Here is a 21,566-nt window from a genome sequence, read left to right as displayed (position 1 = left end):
ATTTTCCTGCAGTGTGTTCTGATGATAGTTGAACAATCAAAATGGCCATCAATGATAAAATTTTGATAAACAATTTTTGAGCATATTTTGTTTTGAGTTTAAATTTTATAATATATTTAATCAATTAATTTAAATTTATGGTTGTCTTGTTTTTTTTCTAAAGTGGTATGTGTATAATTTATTTGAATGAGTCATTTATTATGAATTATTTACCTCAAGATTTTACCAATTAAAAAATTATTTTTTGTTTATTTTTAAGTTCTATTTGTTACTATTGCCACTACATTTCAACAGCATTTGATTATTCATCAAAATCCCCACTCCATTCAGCAGTGCCTTACTTCTCTAATCAATATGAATCATTTTACAGAAAATAGTTTTAGCTTTGGTGTGTTATCATTATTTTACATCAGTTTATTTTTAAGATTCTAATGGTCGAGATATTTTGCAATTTGTGGAAGTACCAGATTGCAATCTTTTTATTGTAATAGGTAATTCTTTTATTATGATGCAGTGGCATTATTTTATTCTAAAGGTTTAAGAAAAAACTATCTGATTAAATGTTTTTCTATTGGTTTTTTGGTCCAAGAAATGTATGCTAACATAAACAAATTAATCTGTTTTAACAATATTACTCTGTTGATAAATTTTTAAATGCAATTAAAAGATTTTAAAAACCCCAGAATTTTCTGGATCTATTTAACACGTATGTAAATATGTGCTCAAATAATTTTCATTATTGCTTTTTAAGTTGTGATTTATTTCATATTTATTTTTTATACTTAGTATTTTAATGTATTTACTGTAATTTTTCATGTTTTAATATTTAAAATAATTTTTAACGTCAACTTTAATTGCATCTATTTTTTATTTTATAATTGATGGGTATTTTGTGATGCTGTTCTGATCATGGTTTCCCTTGATCTAGCCATGCAAATGCTGTTGCAATTCATTTTTTATCTGTGGAGTAGCGTACCTACCTATTCCTGACTTGATCTATGTAGTGTGTTATTAAATACGGATCAGAATAGAAGATTCATTTATTTTTTTGTCACGTATACATTGTTGATCAAAATATTTTTAAATTTCTTTTGCAGTAAAACATTACTTCATTATTATATTATTCATACTTATAATACTTCAATACATCATAATTATTGTTTTCACAGCATTGAAGTTGAAATCCATGTTTGTGATGAAGCCAAAAACTTAAAAAAAGATTTTCGGTGTTCACAGAAGCTACTAGTTTCGAAGATGGGTTACTTCGCTGAAGTTACCACTGGTAATATTGATATATCTGTACTGTTTTTTGTATTATAAATTTTACATTTTGATTATTGAATGTTCTTACTGTTGCTTAAGTATATTTTCAAATGTTTTCATCTGTCATTTATTAACATTAAACATTATAAAAAGTTTATCCAGTCCGCAATTTAGCCAGTAGTTGATAAGTTCATTATTTATGTTAATAAGTAAAGAGATTTAATTTTTTCATTATGGGATATATTTGCTATGTTTTTTATCCTTGTTGGTCGGTCATACATCATTTTTTAAATATCAGACTAAATTTGATAAATATATAATTTTCAAAATTCATGTCGTTACATTTTCAATTTCTTTTAAGGCCTTCTTTAGTGATTGTACTGATTATTGCATTGGTGTTTAGCTGATGTTATTGTTGGTGGTTTTTTTGAAGTTAGGTAGACATAAATTTAGAATGCAGTTGAGAAGTATGTTAAACACAATAGCAGTATTCTAAATTAATTAATTTTATGTATTTTTCCATGTTGTAAAATTATAATATACAAGAACATGTGTAATAAAGTTGTAAATATATATGTTCCTAACTCAAAAAGCTATCAGCAATAACGTCAGCTTCTGCTAGAGTGAGTACAGCAGCACCAGTCGCTAAAGATGGCTGCAAAAGCAACTTAAATCATTATGCATGATTTTTAAAAGTGTTATGTACATTTTGTTTGGTTTATTGTTAAAATTGATAGTTGTATATGATTATATCATATAAAACTTATCTAATTACTAATAATCTAATTATCATCAGTCATTTGATCGGTATTCTGGGATGGATATTAATCACCAGATCTTAAAATTTGGCCCTTACAAATTCTTACTAAAATGGCACAATGGCTTTCTTACATTAGAATAAGAAATTTTTAGGGACTGATTAAGTTATACAGTTAATTTTCTGAGTTGAATACTGTAGGAAAAAATATTCCAGTATGTAATTTATGTTATTGACAAAAATTATGTTTAGGTTTTATCATGTTATATTAGTAGCAGTATCCCTCCCCATTTACTGAGGAAATAACCGTAACCTTAAGTTCAGAAAATTATTAAAATATTTAATTTTTTTGTTAAACATTATGTTAGGGTGTTGTTTTGTTTTGTTAATTGGGACAGAGAAACTCCATAAGTTTAAGTAAAATAAGTTTTAACAGTAGTTTAAAATTAATTTTCTTCCTCGTTTAAAAGACTTCGTCTCCAAAACCCCATTAATTTTAACCAGACCTTAATGCAACCTTATGTCCATCCCATAGCAATTCTTTGTATAATAACAAATGCTGAAGTAGATTGTAAATTGAAATGCGTGTCACTCATTCAATGGAAAAAATACATTCTTACAAAAATTATTTAGATTATTAAGAATTAAAATTATTTATAGATCAGCATGACAAAATGTTCATTATGTCAAAATGAATTATTTTCATTATCCTGCTGACATGTCAGCAATACTTATTACAAGTACAGCAAGAATGTGATTTTATTGATTATGATTAGAGTGGGGAAAATAAAATACAACATACTGTATTTTACGCTTCATGCAGTTTTCTTGTGTATGGACATGGTGAACTGGTTAGCAAACATCCTATATTTACTGTTACAGAGTTCATTGTATGGAGGTTGGTTATATGTGTTCAAAGGTCATTTTCTTAAAGAAGGTAAATGAAGTAAATTTCATTATGTACAGGTTTTCTTTTAATAATCTTTCACTTTTCATTCTTGTAATTTATACTGGTGGTTTTGAAAATCACTATATTTTGTTCTTCGCCATGTCTTAAGGTAATGATGATGATGACGACGATGGTACAATTATTAATTAGTCAATTTCTTTATTCTTCTTTGTTGGTTTGATAATAGAGTGATTTGACATTTTAATTTGTTTTGTTTTTAGGTCAGAAATTAGAGGACATGGATATATCAGTTCACTGTGACATAAATATATTTGAATGGCTTATGAGGTGGGTTAAAAAGGACCTTCCACCAGATATGAGTACACCTGGCTCTGACAGTAATGCTGCTGTAACTAATGCAGTTAATATCACTCCAACTCTAGGTAATTAATTTTTAAATCAAATTACAATTCTCGTATGTTACCATTTCTATTCTTAGTGAAGTAATATCTCCTTACGTGCTGGAGATATATTTCAACAATTTACCACTCATAGCAAGAACTCAGTATTATGAAAAAATGGTGTGCATTCCTTAAAAATATGTAAGATAAGATTAGTACATTTTAGATAGAAGATAATTTGATGTGAATATATTTAATGGATTAATATTTATGCACAGTAATTTCCTGGTGTATCTATAAAATGTACTACTTTCATAGTAGCTAGTGAAGCTTTTTATAAGTGATTTTATTACGCTACTTGCTAATAAACATTTTGCGAACTACCACAACTAAAAGAAACTTTCTTTACTTCTGCATTAGCATTTTCCAATTTTTTATATTGTAAAATAAATTGGGTCATAACTTTTTGAAATACTTTTATAAATACTATAATACTTTTATAAATTTTAACTCTTTTTCTGTATGTAGATTCTAGCTTTGAAAGATTATCAGAAAACAAATGACAAACAGTTTTGACTAATTCATTGTAAAAGTAAGTTTTCATTCGTCATCCTTATCTCTAATGTTGTCATTTTATTCCTTTTATTGTAATCGTGTTAATAATTCTTTCACTTTTTATTTATTAGTTCTTCAAGTCAACGATTTATGTTTCATCAAATAATTATGTATCTTGAAACCTTCAGATTTTTTTTGTACTAACAGATTTAATTTTGAGTAACCATTTCTCCAGCAGGACTTAATGTGTTTTCTTGTGTGAAAAGCTTGGGGTTATAACTTATTCTACATTAAATAATAGTTGTGGGCATAATTTTTTTTCAGTAAATCCTTAATATTGACAACATTGTCAATAATGAATTTTTTCAGTATTAACATTAAAAGTTGATATAAAATATAAACAAAATATGACCTGACTAATGATGCTGCAGCCAATAATTTTAATGTCACTGTTACAGTGTAAAGTAGAAAAAATATGGTAAAGAGTAATTTCAATTGTGTTTAGTTTATTTTTTCTAGAGTGTTTATTTTAAGAGTTTATATAATAATTGAGAGTAAACTCAATTATTTGAAATTTCTGTATACTATCTGTATGAAGGTGGCTTAATAAAAAGTTTTAGTTGTCTGTTTCACCTTTGAACATTTTTAATCGTAACAGTTTTTAAAATTTCTATTTTCCTCCATGTATGTTTTAATAGTTTACATAATTTTAAGCAGCTAAGCAGAACTCAGCCTGAGACAGTGTCCTTATACTCTAAGGGGGCCTCCCCCACCCACCGGCAGTATGTCCGGCATGGCAGGTCAGCCCCCTGGTCGCGGATCTTTTAAGTGCCTGCCTCTAATTCCCAATGGATGGTAACTGGGCCTGACTATGTCGTTCCCAGGATGCCTGCCAGAGACCGGGACTCGGTTATAGACATTTCCTGCCTCAAACTGCAGAATAGAGAGACCAGGTCTGGCTATGCCTTCCCCAGCCCCACCCCCACGGCTGGGACTCAGTCTTAACTTATTCCAATCCTATAAGCCCATGGAGTCCCCACTCGATCATTGGAAGCCATACACCTAGGCATGCAACCCCTCATTTGTGGGGCTGTCCACCCTTCCCTATAGTAATGTCCCCGTCGTCTCCCCTCAGCCTCCTTGGCAGTCAGGACGTTGACCGCGAAGACCTTCAACTTATGCCAGTTAGCTTTCTGAAGCCAGAATAAAGGTGAGGAAATCCTCTGTCCTAAGCTGGTGAATACCCACTCTGGCCTGCTGAGCTCGCCATTTGTTGCATACAAAGTTGGTATGTTCAGCGTTGTCTACTCTGTCGCAGTACATGCATGGGGGGGTTACGCGTTTATGAAACCTGTGCAAGTAGCTCTCGAAAACACTGTGACCAGTTAAGCACTGTGCTATATAATAATTTAATCCTCTGTCAATCCATGCGTCTAAGTCAGGTAAAACTGCTTAGTCCATGAGGCTCTACCACCAGACCGCCACTTCTCTTTCCACTTTTGCCGTACTAAAGTAGCAGCTTTGGCCCTGTCTATATCTTTGAAGCGGAAAGTGTGTTCAAAGGCCTGCAGTTCTATTGGGAGTACAGAAGACATGACACAGGCTGCCTCGTAGGAGATGGTACAGTACCCCAAAATCACGCTGAGCAGAATGCTCCTATGTATGCTCCTTAGATGCGTACAGTTACGACTCACATCAATGGCTGCAATCCACACTGGTACCGCGTAAAGGAGGGAAGAGGCCACCACTGATGCGATGAGCCTCCGTTTGAAACACTAGGAGCCCTCTGTCCTGCTAGGATTTCTTCTCACTTCCGGGCGGGTTCAGTTCGGCGGTGAGGAAGCAGGTCCTCCCTCGGCTAGGCAAGCTGAGGGAAGCTTTCGAGGCGGTAAGTGAGGGTTTCGAGGTCTTGGCCTCTAAACCCAAAGAGGTCAAGACTCCCAAGGTGGTTGTCCAGGCCCCGGTGCAGCCCAGGCGCTACGCCGAGGTTCTGAAGACCAAGCGAGAGGCCAGCAAGGCAGTGAAAAAGCCCGAGGTTATCTTCGTAAACAAGGCGGAGGGGTCTAAAGCCACAAGTCAGGAGTTGAAGCGCGATTTCCGCGAAGCCCTTCGTGGTGACCGGAATCGCCTTAGGATTCGTGACATTAGGGAGACCAGCAAGGGTTTAGTCGTCGATGCTGGCAATAAGGAGACAGTCCAGGTCATCAAGGACTCTCCTGCGGTGCAGAAGCTTGAGGTCAAGGTGGACCCCAAGCGAATGAGGAAGCCCCGGGTCATAATTTATGACATCGAGCGGAGTCTCTCCGATGAGGAGGTTCTGTCTCTCATCCGAGAGCAGAACACTGATTTGGATGCGGCTGCGTTCAAAGAGCAGTGTAGGTTGGTCTTCAAGACCGGAAAGCGTGATGCCTCTCGGTATCACGGAGTGTTTGAGCTTGGTGCTGGTCTCCACCAGAAGTTTTTGTCCGAGGGTAGGGTCTACGTTGATTTTGCCTCTTGCCGCGTCAAGGAATACCTTGATGTGCAGAGGTGCTTCAAGTGTTGTAGGTTTGGCCACAGGGCCAAGTTTTGTCGATATGCGTCGGTCTGCGCGCATTGTGGTGAAGAGGGCCACAAGCGTGAGGACTGCCCGCAAAAGAAGGAGGCTCCGGTCTGCGTTAACTGTAAGAGGTTGCGCAGAAATCATAGGCACTCCATCAACAGTAAGGAGTGTGGTAGTTATTTAAGAGCGGTTGAGGTCTACTTCAACTCGCTCGATGGTTAGGTTCGGTCAACTCAATGCCCAGGGTGCCTATGCAGTCCAAGTAGAGTTAGGGAACGTCGTTGAAAACCGGAGCCTCGATGTCTTGCTTCTTCAGCACCCGTATGTTGTCAAGGGTGATCTGCCAGGTTTTTCAGGCTGGAATAAGTTCCACGTTGGCGAAAGTAAATCCGCTGTTCTGTGCAGGAAGTCTATAGATAGTGTTTTCATACGGCAGGCCTCTGACACGCATCATGTCGTTGTTAAGCTTGCTGTGGATGGTTTCGACCTTGTTGTGGTTAGTTCGTACTTTCAGTACAGAGATCCCACTGAATTACATTTGGAAAGATGGGATAGAATTATCAGGCTGGTAGCGGGTCGTCCTATTCTTATAGGTGTTGATGCGAATGCCAAATCGCTTCTTTGGCACAGTGGGATCACAGACGACGGCGGAGAGTTGCTGGAAGGCTTCATCGCGCAGCATCGATTAGAGGTTTTTAACATCGCCGGCGAGTCGGCAACGTTCGCCGGCGCTGTGGGATTGCGGAGGGCCTTCCTTGGTACCAACATTGATGTTACCATAGGCAAGGATATCCCAGGCAGGATTCAGAACTGGTCTGTAGTCGATGATTGCGAAAGCGATCATCGGCTCATTGTCTTTGAGTGGATAGGTGGGCTGCGCGATGTCTATAGGGCGGACGTCCCTGTTCAGCAGGGGCGCTTCCTGCACAGGCGGGCGGATTGGCCCCAGTTTTCTAACATTCTTGCGGCCAGGATGCGGGTATTCACTCGTACCCTGGACGAGGTCCCATTAGATAACCTGGCAGAGGATTTCTCTTCTGCGGTGGTCGAGGCCGCAGAACTCTCAATCCCCCGAAGTACGGGTCGAGAGAGAATAGCTGGTTGGTGGTCTCGGGACTTGACTGCGGTAAAACGGACCGTGGGCCGACTCAGGAGAGCCGCACAGCGTGCGCGTGATCCTGACCGGCGCGAGGCCTTGTTTGCGGAGTACCGTCAGAAAAGGAACGAGTATTTTCATAGAATTAGGACTTCTAAAAGAGATTCCTGGCGCTCTTTTGTCCAAGAGCAGGGGAATAAAGACCCTTGGGGTGTTGTTTATCGTGTTCTTGGTCACAAACGTAGAAAGGACAGTCTTCTGTCGGCTCTCTCGACCCAGGACGGCGTTGTTGTTGAGAAGGATCGGGTTCTATCTCTTCTGATGGACGATCTGCTCCCCGATGATACCGAGGTTGGTGAGACCTCGTATCACCGGAGAGTTCGAGCGGCGGTTGTTAGTTTCGCTACAGATTCTGTGTCTATGGAGATTACCGAGGCGGAAGTCCGCCAGGTAATCTGCAGCCTTGCTAGGAACAAAGCCCCCGGATATGATGGTATCACGGTGGAGCTCCTTGTTCGCACCCTGCCCGTAATTCTTGGCCCGTTGACTAGGGTATTCAATAGGTGTTTGTTCGCCGGACATTTCCCGGCTTGTTGGAAGCGAGGTGTTTTAAAGTTGTTATTCAAGGGTGGCGACAAGGATCCCACCGTTACTTCTTCTTACCGTCCTCTGACGCTCTTACCAGTTGTTGGAAAAGTTTTCGAGAAGGTTCTTTACCTCCGCATCAATAGTAGGCTCACTTCGAATCGCATGCTGATGGACGACCAGTATGGCTTTAGACCCGGTAAAAGCACAGAGGATGCGATTATTAGGGTCCTGAATCTGGCTTCGGACAGCGAGTGCAAGTATGTACTCGGTGTCTTTTTGGACATATCCGGGGCATTTAATAACTTGTGGTGGCCCTCTGCCTTGTTTCAATTGCAGAAGCGTGGTTGCACGCAGGAAGAAATTAGTACTCTCTCGAGCTATTTCAGCGACAGAGCTGTCGTCCTTCGTGACGGCAGTTCGGAAGTAGGAAAGACCCTGTCTAAAGGATGTCCGCAGGGCAGTGTATTAGGTCCACTCGTCTGGACCATCGAGTTCGATTCTCTCATGCGGTTGCGCTTGCCTGGTGGCTGTCGTGTCGTGGCTTATGCCGACGATGGGCTGCTACTGGTTGAGGGTAATTCGCGTGCTGAGATAGAGCTTAGAGCGGCACAGGCATGTAGGGTTTTGCGGTTGTGGAGTCTTCAGCATAAGATGGTTTTCAGTGCGGAGAAAACCACTATGATGTTTCTGAAGGGCCGTTTAGCTGCAACTCGCCATCCGCGGGTTGTGATGAACGGTCGTTCAATTAGGTATGTCACCCTTCAAAAGTATCTGGGTGTTATCCTTGATGAGAGGCTTCTCTTCAAGGAGCACCTCCAGTATGTGGCGAAGAAGGCAGTTGATGCTTTCTTCGGAGTCCGAAGAGTGGTCAATCCTGATTGGGGGTTGAATTTCCGTACCATGCGGATTCTTTATAAAGGCGTCTGTGAGGCCATTATGTTGTACGCTGCGCCCGTCTGGGCTCATCGTTTGCGGCACCAATGTTATAGGGACATTCTATTACGAGCCCAGCGTCTTCTTTTGTTAGCGGTTGTCGGTGGTTACAGGACTGTCTCGCGAGAGGCGGTAACTGTGATTGCAGGCATCAAACCTGCGGATATTTCGGCTACGGAACGTAGCCAGCGGTATGTTGCTAAGAAGGCTGGCCTTCTTACTACTGGGCGTATGCGTGAGATCGAAGACCAAGGTTTTGACTCTTGGCAAGATAGGTGGACTGCTTCTGTAACTGGTCGTTATACGCATGGTATATTCCCCGATGTTAGGGAGTTGCGAGCTATTAGCTGGGTATCCCCCAATCGGCATACCACTCAGTTCCTTTCAGGACATGGTGCATTTAGGGACAAATTGGCTAAGTTTAGGTTGGTTGATTCCGGCTTCTGTCCGGACTGTAGGGTCGATGAAACTGTGGACCATGTCCTCTACATATGTCCCCGGTACGAAGCTGAACGTACCAGAGTTAGTAGGGAGCTCGAGAGAGTAAACTCAGTTTTGGATCTACGAGTCAACTGGAGGACTCGTAGTGAGTGGAAAATAGTTGCTGGCTTCCTTCGCTTCCTCGCCCTGAGCAGGACCGCCGAAGGAATTTAGTAGGTGTTAGGAACCTGGGTGGCTAGGGACCGCCTGGGCAGTTGACTGGCCGAAGGTAGGCGCTTAGGCAGCGTGCCTCGGTTAGAAGTATTGTGGTATGCATTGAATTAGGCTGTCGGCGGAGTTGCGGCCGTTGTCGGTGGGCCGGACTATTCTTGCCCGGCGGGTGCGGTTGCGCTCCGACGAGGGCGTTTTTGAGCCGAAATCACTGTTGTTGGGGCTTCCCTGGGTGCCGCTCCGGCGGTACGTAGGGGAGTCTCGGCGGCAATTGCGAAGGATGGTGAATGTCACGCGGGACTCCGCGATGGCCTGTGCGGGGGTAGGTGTTAAATCTCCTCTCCCGGGCGGACCGGAGCGGAGTCAGATATTAATTTTGAGTATTAAGCGGGGTTCTTAAGGGAACTAGGTCTAAATTTCGATGTACAAACTTTAGTGGGAAGTTTATGATGAGGTTGTTAGTGCGGATCTGAGACATTCAGAAAGTGGCTCTTTATAGTAGGATCTAGGCGCGGGGTCTTCTTTCCGCGGTTAGGTTTCCTAGCTTAGTTCTTGAGGGCGACGTGGTAGCTGCAGGTGTCCGTTGTCTTCATTCTGAAGGCATAAACACGTAAATCTATCTCGGGGTGAACTTTTACCGATGTAGATGTCCCTCGGGGCATCTGCATCGGTGGCATCTCAGCGGGGCCTAGACTGAAAGCTATGTGGCAAAATCAGTTTGAGGGCGAGAAGAAGTCCTCCGTTAAAGCCACTACTGGCTAGGAACGGAGGGGGTGGTGTAGCGACCGGACACGCTACGAGGTGGGTTCTTCTCCCCTCGGGGGGGAATCGAGATGTCCTGCTAGGAGCGTTAAAGCACAACTGGGCAAGGAACGGGGAGGGTGTGACTGGAACATCACTAGGCGGGTGTCTTCCCCTACGGGGTTTGGATGTCCTGCTAGGAGAGCATTTAGTGCTCAGACCGTTTTACCTGCTGTATCATATTTATCCAAGGCATGTTGGCGAAAATGCAGACCCTTGTCCAACTGTACTCCCAAATACCATATGTTGGGTAAAATTAACAAAATTAGAAAATGAGATAGCTCGTTTTTGCCAAAAGAAATTGGACTTTAATTATCACACAAATAAACTGCATATAGGCTAATATGAAAATCTACAATTAAACAAAGCCTGAAAACAAAAGAACTTAAAACACCTTTTTTTGCAATCAAACACTAAAAAATTAAATGAAATTACGAAATAAACTTAACTTAATTCTATACAGAATTTATACAAGGAATATCAACTGAATCAACATATAAATTATAATATTAAAAGATAAATATATAAGTATACATTTTTCAAATAATTATTTTGAAAATCTTTTGCATTAAATACGAGTCTAAAAACAGTTTAAATAACTAAATACATTATTATTCAAACTACAAGATGGAATACAAAAGCAAAAAATATTACTAGATCAAATCACAATATTAATTACAAAGAAGTCCAAAATCATAACTTCACTTCAGGAGTTATTTTCTTTAGATTAATTTAAGAAAAGTAATATGAATTCAGTTCATGAATAAATAAGAATTAATCTCTGCACTTAACAAGTAAAATTAAATGAGAGTCAGTATTTAAAAATATTTCAAGTAAAAACGTAATTTACCCTCAGCAACTGACTTTTAAACAAAGACTTTTAATGAATAACCAGAATATTATTAATAATAGTCAGCAATTAATAACATATAAAAGATGTCACACATGAAAAAAAGAGTTAATTACAATATAATCAAATTATAATAAGTAATCATATAAATAGAGCTCATTTAGTAAGCAAGCTTTCTTGAAAATATTTAAGTTTCTTAGCCATTCTCAAGTTAATGACTTCTTTTTTCTAATTTGTAAAAATAATATAATACTTGATAGAGCAAAACAATATTTAACACTGATTACAAATAATAACAACAGCAATAATCTAACACATTAAAAAATCATGTAAAATAGAAGAAGCTCAAATAACAAGTTTTAGTACTTAAATAAAACAAAGAAACAAAATCATAAATAATTATTGTCAAATGACTATAACTGTCTCATTAAAATTGTTATTTTCCAAATGAAATCAAAGGGTTGTGCAGTTACAAGAGTCAATGAAGTACAATAGAAAACATTCCTGGAAGTTGCTAAAATGCATATAAAATGTTATCAACCAACACATTCATGTTCATTAATGTTTGTGTCATACATATTTTTTATAATTCTGAGGTACTATTTAATTACAGGTTGATTTTATAATAACAGTAGTTGGCATTAATAGCACATAAAATATGTTATACATGAAAAATAATAACACAACCATTATCTAAGCCACCTTTCGTGACTACACTAGAATGAAGAAATGGTTTTATAAGCCAATCTTGAAATTCAAATTCATAATGTACAATTTGTTATGTATTTCACTAATTTTACTAAAAACATAACTGTTTAATATAATAAATGATGAATAATTTGAATTTGCCTTAATCACACATAAATATTTGTAAAAAATGAACTCGTGAAATTAAAGTACACATATACATACAGTTTATCCTTGGCGTAGTCTACAATAATGTATCAAAAATAACAGAGGTGACATTTTGTTACTAGAAATTGAATAATATGGAGCATCTCAAAATAGTAATAACCAGTTTGGAGATATTCTGCATCGATAAAATTGGCTGGTTTGTAGTGACTGAACCACTTTCAATACTAGAGGTTATCTACTGAAAATTAACTTATGAAAGAAACGAGGCAAAACGAACATAGAAAACTGTAAAATCACGAGACACTGATGAGTACAACAAGAGAATATGGTGATCGAGTATTGCCACAAAATACGAGAGAGAAAGACGAGAGCGAAATTGCAGTTAACCTTACATCATGAAAGTCTGATCTACACTGCCACAAGAAAATGGCGTGATGAGAAGAGGGGGAAACAAACTAGGCAATAGACAGAAGAGAGTGTGTGTTGACAACAAGAGTAGTGTTTAAGTGTTAGTATGAGAACGATTAGAAAAACGTGTGGGAAAGAAACAGCAATAAATAATGCTTGATAGGAGTAAGATGACACAACAGTCAGTCAAACTGGCGCCGAGAGTCGATAACGAAAACAATAAACCAAAACAACCTATAAAAGTACACATAAGACAAGCCCATACAAAAGAGCGCAATAAATTTACCAAGCCTGTAACAACTACAAGATCCAACCCTAACTTTGAATTTATTGGAATAAAGCAACTTTATGCAATTGGCGTAAACACCATATACATAACTTCCTCTGTAGTGGCTGACCTCCCACTCGCAGGTCAAGATGTCTGATCACCCATCGTCCAGTGAATAAGATATATTCGTGTTTACTTATAGATAATTCCATGCCGTGATTCCCTAACCATTCATGGACCATCTGCAACTCCAGGTTTCCCTTCTCTTCCAGCTCTCCCTTGGTTCTGTTGCTAACCAGAACAGAGAGGTCATCAGCATAGGCCATAACCTCAGTATTGGCAGGCAGTGGAAGACGCAAGACCTCGTCATAAACTATGAGCCACAGCAGGGGACACAAGACCAACTCCTGAGGTACTCCCTGACTAAGGCCACAATCTGTTGGACCGTCCAATGTGTCAGCCACCATCAGTCGTCCAGCCAAGAATTCACCAATCTGACGCCTTCAATAATTGATAATACCTTTGGCAGAAAAAGCATCCATTATGGAGTCTCAGAGAACCGACTCAAAAGCATTATGCATGTCAAGTGAAATCATTAGCAGCATCCGTCTGGTCCGCCATATACCCTGTCTATTTCTTCAAGCCCAGGAGACTACATACTGCAGGACATGTAGGGCTGAAGCTATACTGATTAGTGTATGTCATCCACTTTTCTAGCAATCTCCCTGCCACCATCCTCTCGACCGCCCTGCCCACATTATTAATTAATGTCAGAGTCCTGTAGTGTCTTGACGAAACACTTTGAAAAAATCAGCCAACTCACTAATAGGTTATACATTGTAGCATATGGCTAAAAACACTAGTCTAGAAAAATCGTAAAAAACAATATTATCTGTCAGCCAAAAATCTTGAAAATTTACAGCCATGTCCAGTATAATTCCACCAACAATTCCACACTACGTATAGATCAAAAATCACCTAAAAACCCATCAAAAACAATGAAAATTGTTGAGCTAGATATACTACCATCTCTCGGTAAGAGCATCCACATTCGACACTAATCCTCAAACACTATTTTTGTGTTAGATTTCAGAAACGTTCATTTACTGAACGTTACTGAAAACTGAATGTTTTTAAAAGAATGTGGTGTGTTGGCTGACATGATGATTGGATGTGTACTTGATTGTGTATTAAAATCTCTTTTGTATCATTGTTCACATCTTTGTAATTATTTTCTTCTTTTAGTTTAACAGTCTTGTCATCTGTACTGATGTTACATATTCTGTCAGAATTTTTTTCTATAAAAAAATTATGTGTGGTCTGATGTAATTCATTGTTTGTTAGTTTGTCTGATATGGACTGGATAATTTTAGTCTCTATTTATTATGTTAGTTCATCTGCAACTAGTTTTATTGGTTTGCTTGGCATTTCTCCCACCACCACCCCATTCAGTTGCCCTAAAGCATAAGACCGAATATCTGTGCCACAAACGGCTACCGAGCCTTGAAACAGTTTAGCAACCAGTGTGCTAACTAGCTCCTAGACCTAACCTAAAAGTGTGAGCGGAATAAGCATGGTACCATACACCACTCACTTGCGTGTCCCACCGCCCACTTTCATATATCACTGAAATGGGTAGGCGCACCTTGTCAACTACTAAAACATATATGACTATCAATAATTAAATTTATCTTGGCAAAGACAGCAATTCACTGCCACGCCTAGGCCGCTGAATGCCAGCAAGTACCTGTCCACCATTGAAGCGCTTGGAACCTTAATCTGGCTGGTAGCCAGCTATATCTCTCTGTTAGCTTCCTACAGCAGCACGGTAGGAGTCTTTTCCCATAGGCAAACTACTGATGTTGCTTGAATGAAGCAACCGCATCAAGGAACTCCCACACGGTCCAACAGTGCGGCTCTCGCCACATTGACTCGCTGCTTGTGGGTGGCCAATTTTCCCCTTGACCTCTAAGTTCTAGGGTGGCCTGAGTTCTGAGTTTACAGGACTCAGTGGTGTTGTGATTGCCTGTGAAACTGTCTTAACCCTTTTTTCTGTTCTAGAGCTCAAAATAAGCCATAATTAGTTACTTAGGATGTGGGGCCTATCATTATCAGTTGTCAATTGCTTCCCAGGAAAATTGACTTCGGTTGTATGAACCTGTAATTACATAGAGTTATTCTGTAACATAAGTTTTTGTGTATGTAAATGGAATTGGTTGCTAAAACCATCACTTTCTGAACTTTTTACAGCTATTGATAAGATATGTTTAGGCTTAGAATCTCTGTGCTTGTGCGTGCAGTCAAGCTTATTTATTGGTACTTTATCATATTTAAAAATGGTAATTCTAGTAGTAAAATATACTTTTCTTTTCAGATTCAATGAACGTTGTTCCTATTCTGGTGTCAGCTTCATTTTTACAAATGGATCCTCTTCTGGATACATGTCTTCAGTACTGTAAAAATAATATGAATGATATACTAAAATCACCAGCAAATCTTTCATGTGTCAATGACAGTATTCTTACCAGGTACTTATAAAAAACTATTATTGACTTATTCTCTATATTGCTAAATTTACTTTTAAGTAAAACAACATTTCTCCTCTAAAATATAATCTCTGTGAGTTTGTGTTGGTTTTTAAATAAACCTCCATTTATTAACCGGTTGTGGAATCTAATATCTCTTGATACCAGCTTAGTTAGGCTTATAATTATGATAATTATTGTACCATGTTGTTTATCAGATTCTACAGATAGATGCATAAGTATTACTATTTGTAATTGAATCAAAATAAACCAACAGTAATATGAATTTTGCCATAATTCATATATTAATTCTTTATTTGTTTTATACAAGGTTTACTGGGATGTTCCAGTATTTTTATTTAGTGTGAAGATGGGATGTTTAATGCATATGAATGTAATGAGGTGTAGTTCACAGAACTGCACAGCCAGGATCTTGCCAAATTAATTCTTCTTGTCATGGAATATTTCTGACATACATCATCAGCCTATGCCCCGTAAGTAGTTTCATGTCATGAATATTTAATAATTTTTGAGATGGTTGATTAGCAAGCAGAGTACCAAAATTACATTTGTTGTCAAACTATTACCAAGATGCAGCAAATGAGGCAGACAGCATGTTTAGAATGATCAGTGTTTAACCTGCATGAACTTCTTTGATTAGTTTATGTAGTTAAAAATTACTTGGATGTTATGTAATGATGAATTCAGATTCATTAGGTGATGGATCTCAATGTGAGAACATAAAATGAAATTTTGCATTTCAATCAACAGTTGGTTCTAAGAAATTGCAGAAGATAGCAGCATCTCAATTGTTTCATGTGATGAGATCTTGACATAGAAAGACTGGATATATTACACTGCATCAGACTTACGATACAGGAACATAAAAATAGTTGTACTGCATTTTGTCATGAATTGGTGAATCCCAGACAATGGAAGTTCCCTCAGCTTTAATAGAAATTCTTCTTTTCTTCAAAACCCTTTTTCTGTTCTATTAATTCTAAATTGTAAAATTGAAATAGTATTAAAATCATGTCTTATTTTTAAATAATTGTACTGAGAGCCAAAATATCAATCTGTTTTTAAAATTGTTGCAATTTTGAAACAGATTATCAGAAAAATTTTGCAAATACTTAAATGATAGATAAAACTTAGTTGTAAAATGTATGTAAATTTTTTAACAAAGTTATGGAGCATTAAGAGTGTTACAACTGGGAAAGTAGATGTGAGATGGGGCATTTATCAGCAATTTGAGCAGGATTTCTTCAAGTAAACTCGCAACAATAACATATCATTTAAAAAAAAAACAAAAACAAAAAACTAACATTATAAATGTTCTCTCTTTTAATGATTTCTACATTAGTATTTTGTAATGAACACTATGTTATTAGGTCTTATAATGGATTTGTTGAACAGCTGATGAAGATCAAACTAGCCTTTGGAATGATGGAAATTCATTTAAACAAGGTATGATATGAATAGTTGTCGAAGTCAACTGAATTATAAAGAGTGCTGGTCTGAATATATACACTTTTTGCTAATTGCCTGGATGCTCTCTCCTTGACCCACCATTCTCAGAACATTATGTGTAATACTAAAAGTTGCATATTATAAAAACATGAGGTAATGAATCACACATATTGCTGTCATGTCTGTTAGCATAAAAACTTAATACTTATTTATTGAGTGGTTATAATAACAGTAGCTTTTGTTTAAGGGAATTCCTTTTTAAAAATCATAATAGTGGCCTTTTTTTATTTTTATATTTGTTAATTATTTCTTGGTAATTTATTTCTTTATCTAATAACACTGGTTTTTATTATTATTGCATTATTTACGTTGTTATACATAAACAAAGCTATAAAAGTTATTTAGTGATTGATAAAAATATCCAGAAATGTTTACGATAGATTAATATTTTTACAAATTACACGAAGATGAATCACATGTATATTCAAACATGTAATTTATATATTTGAACTTTTAATTCCATTATATTTATAAATTATGGCTCTAAAATATATTAATTAATTTTTATGATCAATGCATTTAAGTTAATGTTTTATTTTGATAGATATTCAGTATGTTTACATGTATTTGGTTGTAAATACAAGAAATGTATCAAAGAAAACCTTTGATAAAATTTAAAAAAAAATTTCTCTTTATAAGAAGTACTCATAAAATTAGTTAATAATTATTACAAAGAAAGTTAATGTGCTGCAAGTAAATCATATATTGTTTTTTACAAAATAAAAAAAGTATTTTGTATTTGTTCCAGGTTAGCCAATATGTTCAGTAATACTGATGTTGAAGGATTGAAAGATAAGAAAGATAAGATTAGATCAAGACTTTATTGTAAATTAGTTATATCATTATGCACACCAGAACCTAATCCATCAAAAGGGCACTTTTCATCATTCATGAATATCTTTAAATGCATTCATTGCAAGAAATTAATTCTTCCAAAAATATCTGCCATTATTCCTTGTGTTGAAGCATGTTTACGGATGTGCCCTAGTGGGAAAATAATATTCTTACATGATAGGTAAGACACCGTACGATTGCATTAATGTAGTTAAGTGTATTTCTTTCACATATTTTTAAATATATCAAAATGAAATCCCCACATTTCTTTTTAATTAAAGTATTAATTTTGGTTCTGGATGATTTAAGACTAAATTAGTTAATTACCTCTATGTAATTAGCCAATCTAAGGGGATTATAAAGGTAACCTCTTCTATAGTTTAATCATCCCCTCTTTCCATTGTTATCTTCCCTGAATTCAATCTTACCAGGATTAGTTCTGAGGAATTGCATCTGAAAGTAGCTGCTTCCTTAGCGAGCAAGTGACTTCACTTCTGAACTTCTCCAGGAACTTTATTCTGACCCTGGGATTACATAAAAAACCAAATTAATTAATGAAGTGGCTAATTGCTATGCTATCATGTAAATGTAGGTCTCTTGCTTTGTTTACAGAGTAAATACAAATCTAAAGTATTCATTTATCATCTTTCCGTGAAATGTAGTGTACATGCATGTTAAGGAACTTCTGTATATCAGGTATTTTGATTGCAGTTTAGTTACTTAAAAAAATATAATACTAAGATATTTGTTTGCTTTTGTTGATATTGTAGTAATATGTATGTATGGTTATCAGCATGAATAGCTGTTGTACAAAGCCTAGGTGGCACTAAAGAGGGCTATTAGACCAAAAGTTAATCTACAAAGAAACATTGCTCATAAAAACATGTTTAGGAGGATGTACTACTGACTAATTAACCGTTAGTAAGATTGATATAATAAACTTGATGTACTCTCCACAATTAAAAAAAATCTTTAGTCAAAAAATCTTGTGATTAGATAAATCAGTTTACTGTAGCATCTCTGAATCAGTGTTTTACATTTATTTAAGTTTATCAATTAATGGTGCTTTAAAATCTTTTTTACCCTATTTAGGGATCATGACTGGAATATGACAGAACATGTTGAAAATTTAAAAGGTGAATTAAAATGCTGGAGAAACGTTTATTGGCGGATGTGGGCAGAATGTCATTTTCTATATTGTGTATCTTGCCAGTCATACTATTCTCTTTACATGCATAATAAATGCTTCTTTCATCCTGAACCTCCTCAGTTTTTTTCTATGGAACAACAGCGTTCAACAACTTATCCTGTAGGTAAGAAGATTTTTTTTATACAAACCTAAGTTTTATACATATAACGTAATTGATAATTAGTTGTTGATAGAGTGAATCAAGATCTTTGTGACAATTTACTCTTCTAAATATATATTTTTTTTGTTTGAAAATTAATTTTGTACAGCTGTTTTAATTTCAACAAAACTTACTAGGATTATTCCATGGAGCTGAAAGTGGGTTCAGTCAGTGCCGGAGAAAATTATCTCATATGTCTTGCTAACAACATACTGTTTTAACTGGAACCCATCTTTTATACCTAATTCGGTTTTTGTACGCTACCTAGTACTATCAAGTAATGCTACCTAGTGGCATAATTCATACCACATTTGCAGCACATTCCTACTGTTTGTCTTTTATTAGCAGCAATAATCTCTTGTAAACTAATACTTTTATTTTTTTTTTTAATGAAGTGATGGGAATTTAAAAAAATGTTTCACCTTCAGTAATTTCAGTTACATAAGAGCATCTACTATTAAAACAAGCTGTAGTATATTTTCTTTTAAATTTTATTATTTCAAGTACATTATCAAGTTTTTGTATGCTACCTAGTCCTATCAAGTACTGCTACCTAGTGTGTGATTCATAAACCCACCTTTTTGAGGAAAACCGTGACATTTGTGTCCTGCAGTTCATCAAATAGAAGGAAAAAACATTGTCTAATAAAATTTGAGGTATTTTTTAAAAGTATTCTTTGTTGCAAATCTAATTGAACTGAAATATAATGTTTTCATGCTTATTTTTTTCATTTTTTTTCCCCATTTTCATTTCACTTGACTGACTTTGCTGTGCTGTCCAGTTCTGCGGACTCTTACCAACAAAGTTCTAACAAACTTTGTGATTTGCTAATTAGAATCCAACAATAAAATCGAAGCCAGGAGGCAGTATGATGGAAATGTTAGCATTAAAATGAATTGGCTTATTGGACCTTAAACTTTATTTCTCCAGTACAGTAACCCTCTATACTAATCTGACACTCACTAGACATTAATATGTCCCTACAAATGCAGTGAAACTGTACCCAGCATTGTTTAACAATGCAAACTAAAGGGGTTTCTTTGTTTTTTTTTTAAAGCAGTGATGGGCTTGCTAACAGGATCCGTAAGTTGGAGTTAACTGTGTATATATTCCTGCGCACTTCTGACTAAACCAGCACTCCTGGCTTTCCACCCTCTGTCAGTGAGGCATTTCATCAGGGAGGGAAGCTCGCCCATACACAACCATACGCCAAGCATACTACAAGTACTAATCCTAATATAGAAACATAACAATTGTAATACAGTAATCAACATAATACAAACCAGTACTTAAATAAAAATAGATCATTGTAGAACATCATCTATACATAAAAACCAGGCACCCTCGTGCAGGAACAACTAGAACGTTATACAATTACAACATACATAATATAACCAGAATCAACTTAAGTTAAGTATAACAATGATCACCCATGAGAAGGACAAAAACATGAGGATCATGAAACAAATCACAAACCATGATACAATCCAAATACAAACATACTATACAGAGCAACAATTACAGCAAACTATAAAACAGTATAATCATAATACAAACCAAACATACATGATCATAGTACAGTGCAACACCATCTATACACATATACCAGGCACCCTTGTGCAATAACAAACTGAAACATCATATACAATCAAATAATAATGTAATACATCCAGAATCAAACTTAAGCTAAGAATAACAAGGATCGCAATAATAAGGGCCCGGGGTCATGATACAAACTGCAAAACAAGGATACAATCCATAATACAATCATACTACACAGAAAGGAAAATAAATATCAAAATCAATATATTAGACAACACCTATTACTAAACAACAATCGTATGCAATAACATACAGAATACGTGATGTACACATTACATCACACCAAAGAACCACCACGATCTAGTCATAGCTAACACTCATATCACAGAAACGGTGCACACACTTGTCACACTACCATCAAGGCCGCCATCTGATGCATGAGCCAAGTGGTTGCAGCTTCATCATGCCAAGGTGACTCCTAAATGTTTGGGGAGCCTTTTAGGCGCTCAGCCGAAGGCTTGTCCACCCACACACCCTTCAACGCCTTGCTCTTGCACGGATCTTCCCAGGTTTTTAAATCTTGCATGACTGCCTTAATATAGTCTGCAATAGGTCTACAGTTTCTCTCTGAGTGCAGTAATATATCTTGCACTTCTTTTGGTGTGAACATATTGTCTTTGTATATGGCTTCTAAAAGGCCTCTCCTCTCACGACCGTATCATGTGCATCTAAAAAAAACGTGGTGAGCGATTTCCTCCTCTTGGCAGACAAGGCTTTGGTCTAGGCCAAACCTGAACAGGTATGAACTGTAACCACCATGGCCTGCCATAAACTGGGTTAGGAGGTAATCCAAGGAGTCATGTTGCCTGTTGCTCCAGCACTTAATGTCATTCCAACCCTGTAGGGGAAGACACCTGCCTTGTGACGCT

The 21,566-nt window shown here is 36.9% G+C and overlaps 1 protein-coding gene across 1 annotated transcript in view; it reads left to right on the top strand.

The window, feature by feature from the left end:
* Nucleotides 1–21,566, top strand: part of LOC142322580 (uncharacterized) — a 60,510-nt gene that overhangs the window by 2,776 nt on the left and 36,168 nt on the right. Inside the window, exons 2-6 of the mRNA XM_075361656.1 lie at nt 1,170–1,282; nt 3,191–3,352; nt 15,232–15,385; nt 17,661–17,927; nt 18,839–19,059. Of these exons, the coding sequence (XP_075217771.1) occupies nt 1,170–1,282; nt 3,191–3,352; nt 15,232–15,385; nt 17,661–17,927; nt 18,839–19,059 (917 nt within the window). The remainder of the gene's footprint in view (nt 1–1,169; nt 1,283–3,190; nt 3,353–15,231; nt 15,386–17,660; nt 17,928–18,838; nt 19,060–21,566) is intronic.

Source organism: Lycorma delicatula, chromosome 4, assembly GCF_047948215.1.
Source record: "Lycorma delicatula isolate Av1 chromosome 4, ASM4794821v1, whole genome shotgun sequence".
Classification (NCBI taxonomy): domain Eukaryota; kingdom Metazoa; phylum Arthropoda; class Insecta; order Hemiptera; family Fulgoridae; genus Lycorma; species Lycorma delicatula.
Note: the sequence above shows the minus strand (reverse complement) of the source record. Positions and strands in the feature narration are given on the sequence as shown.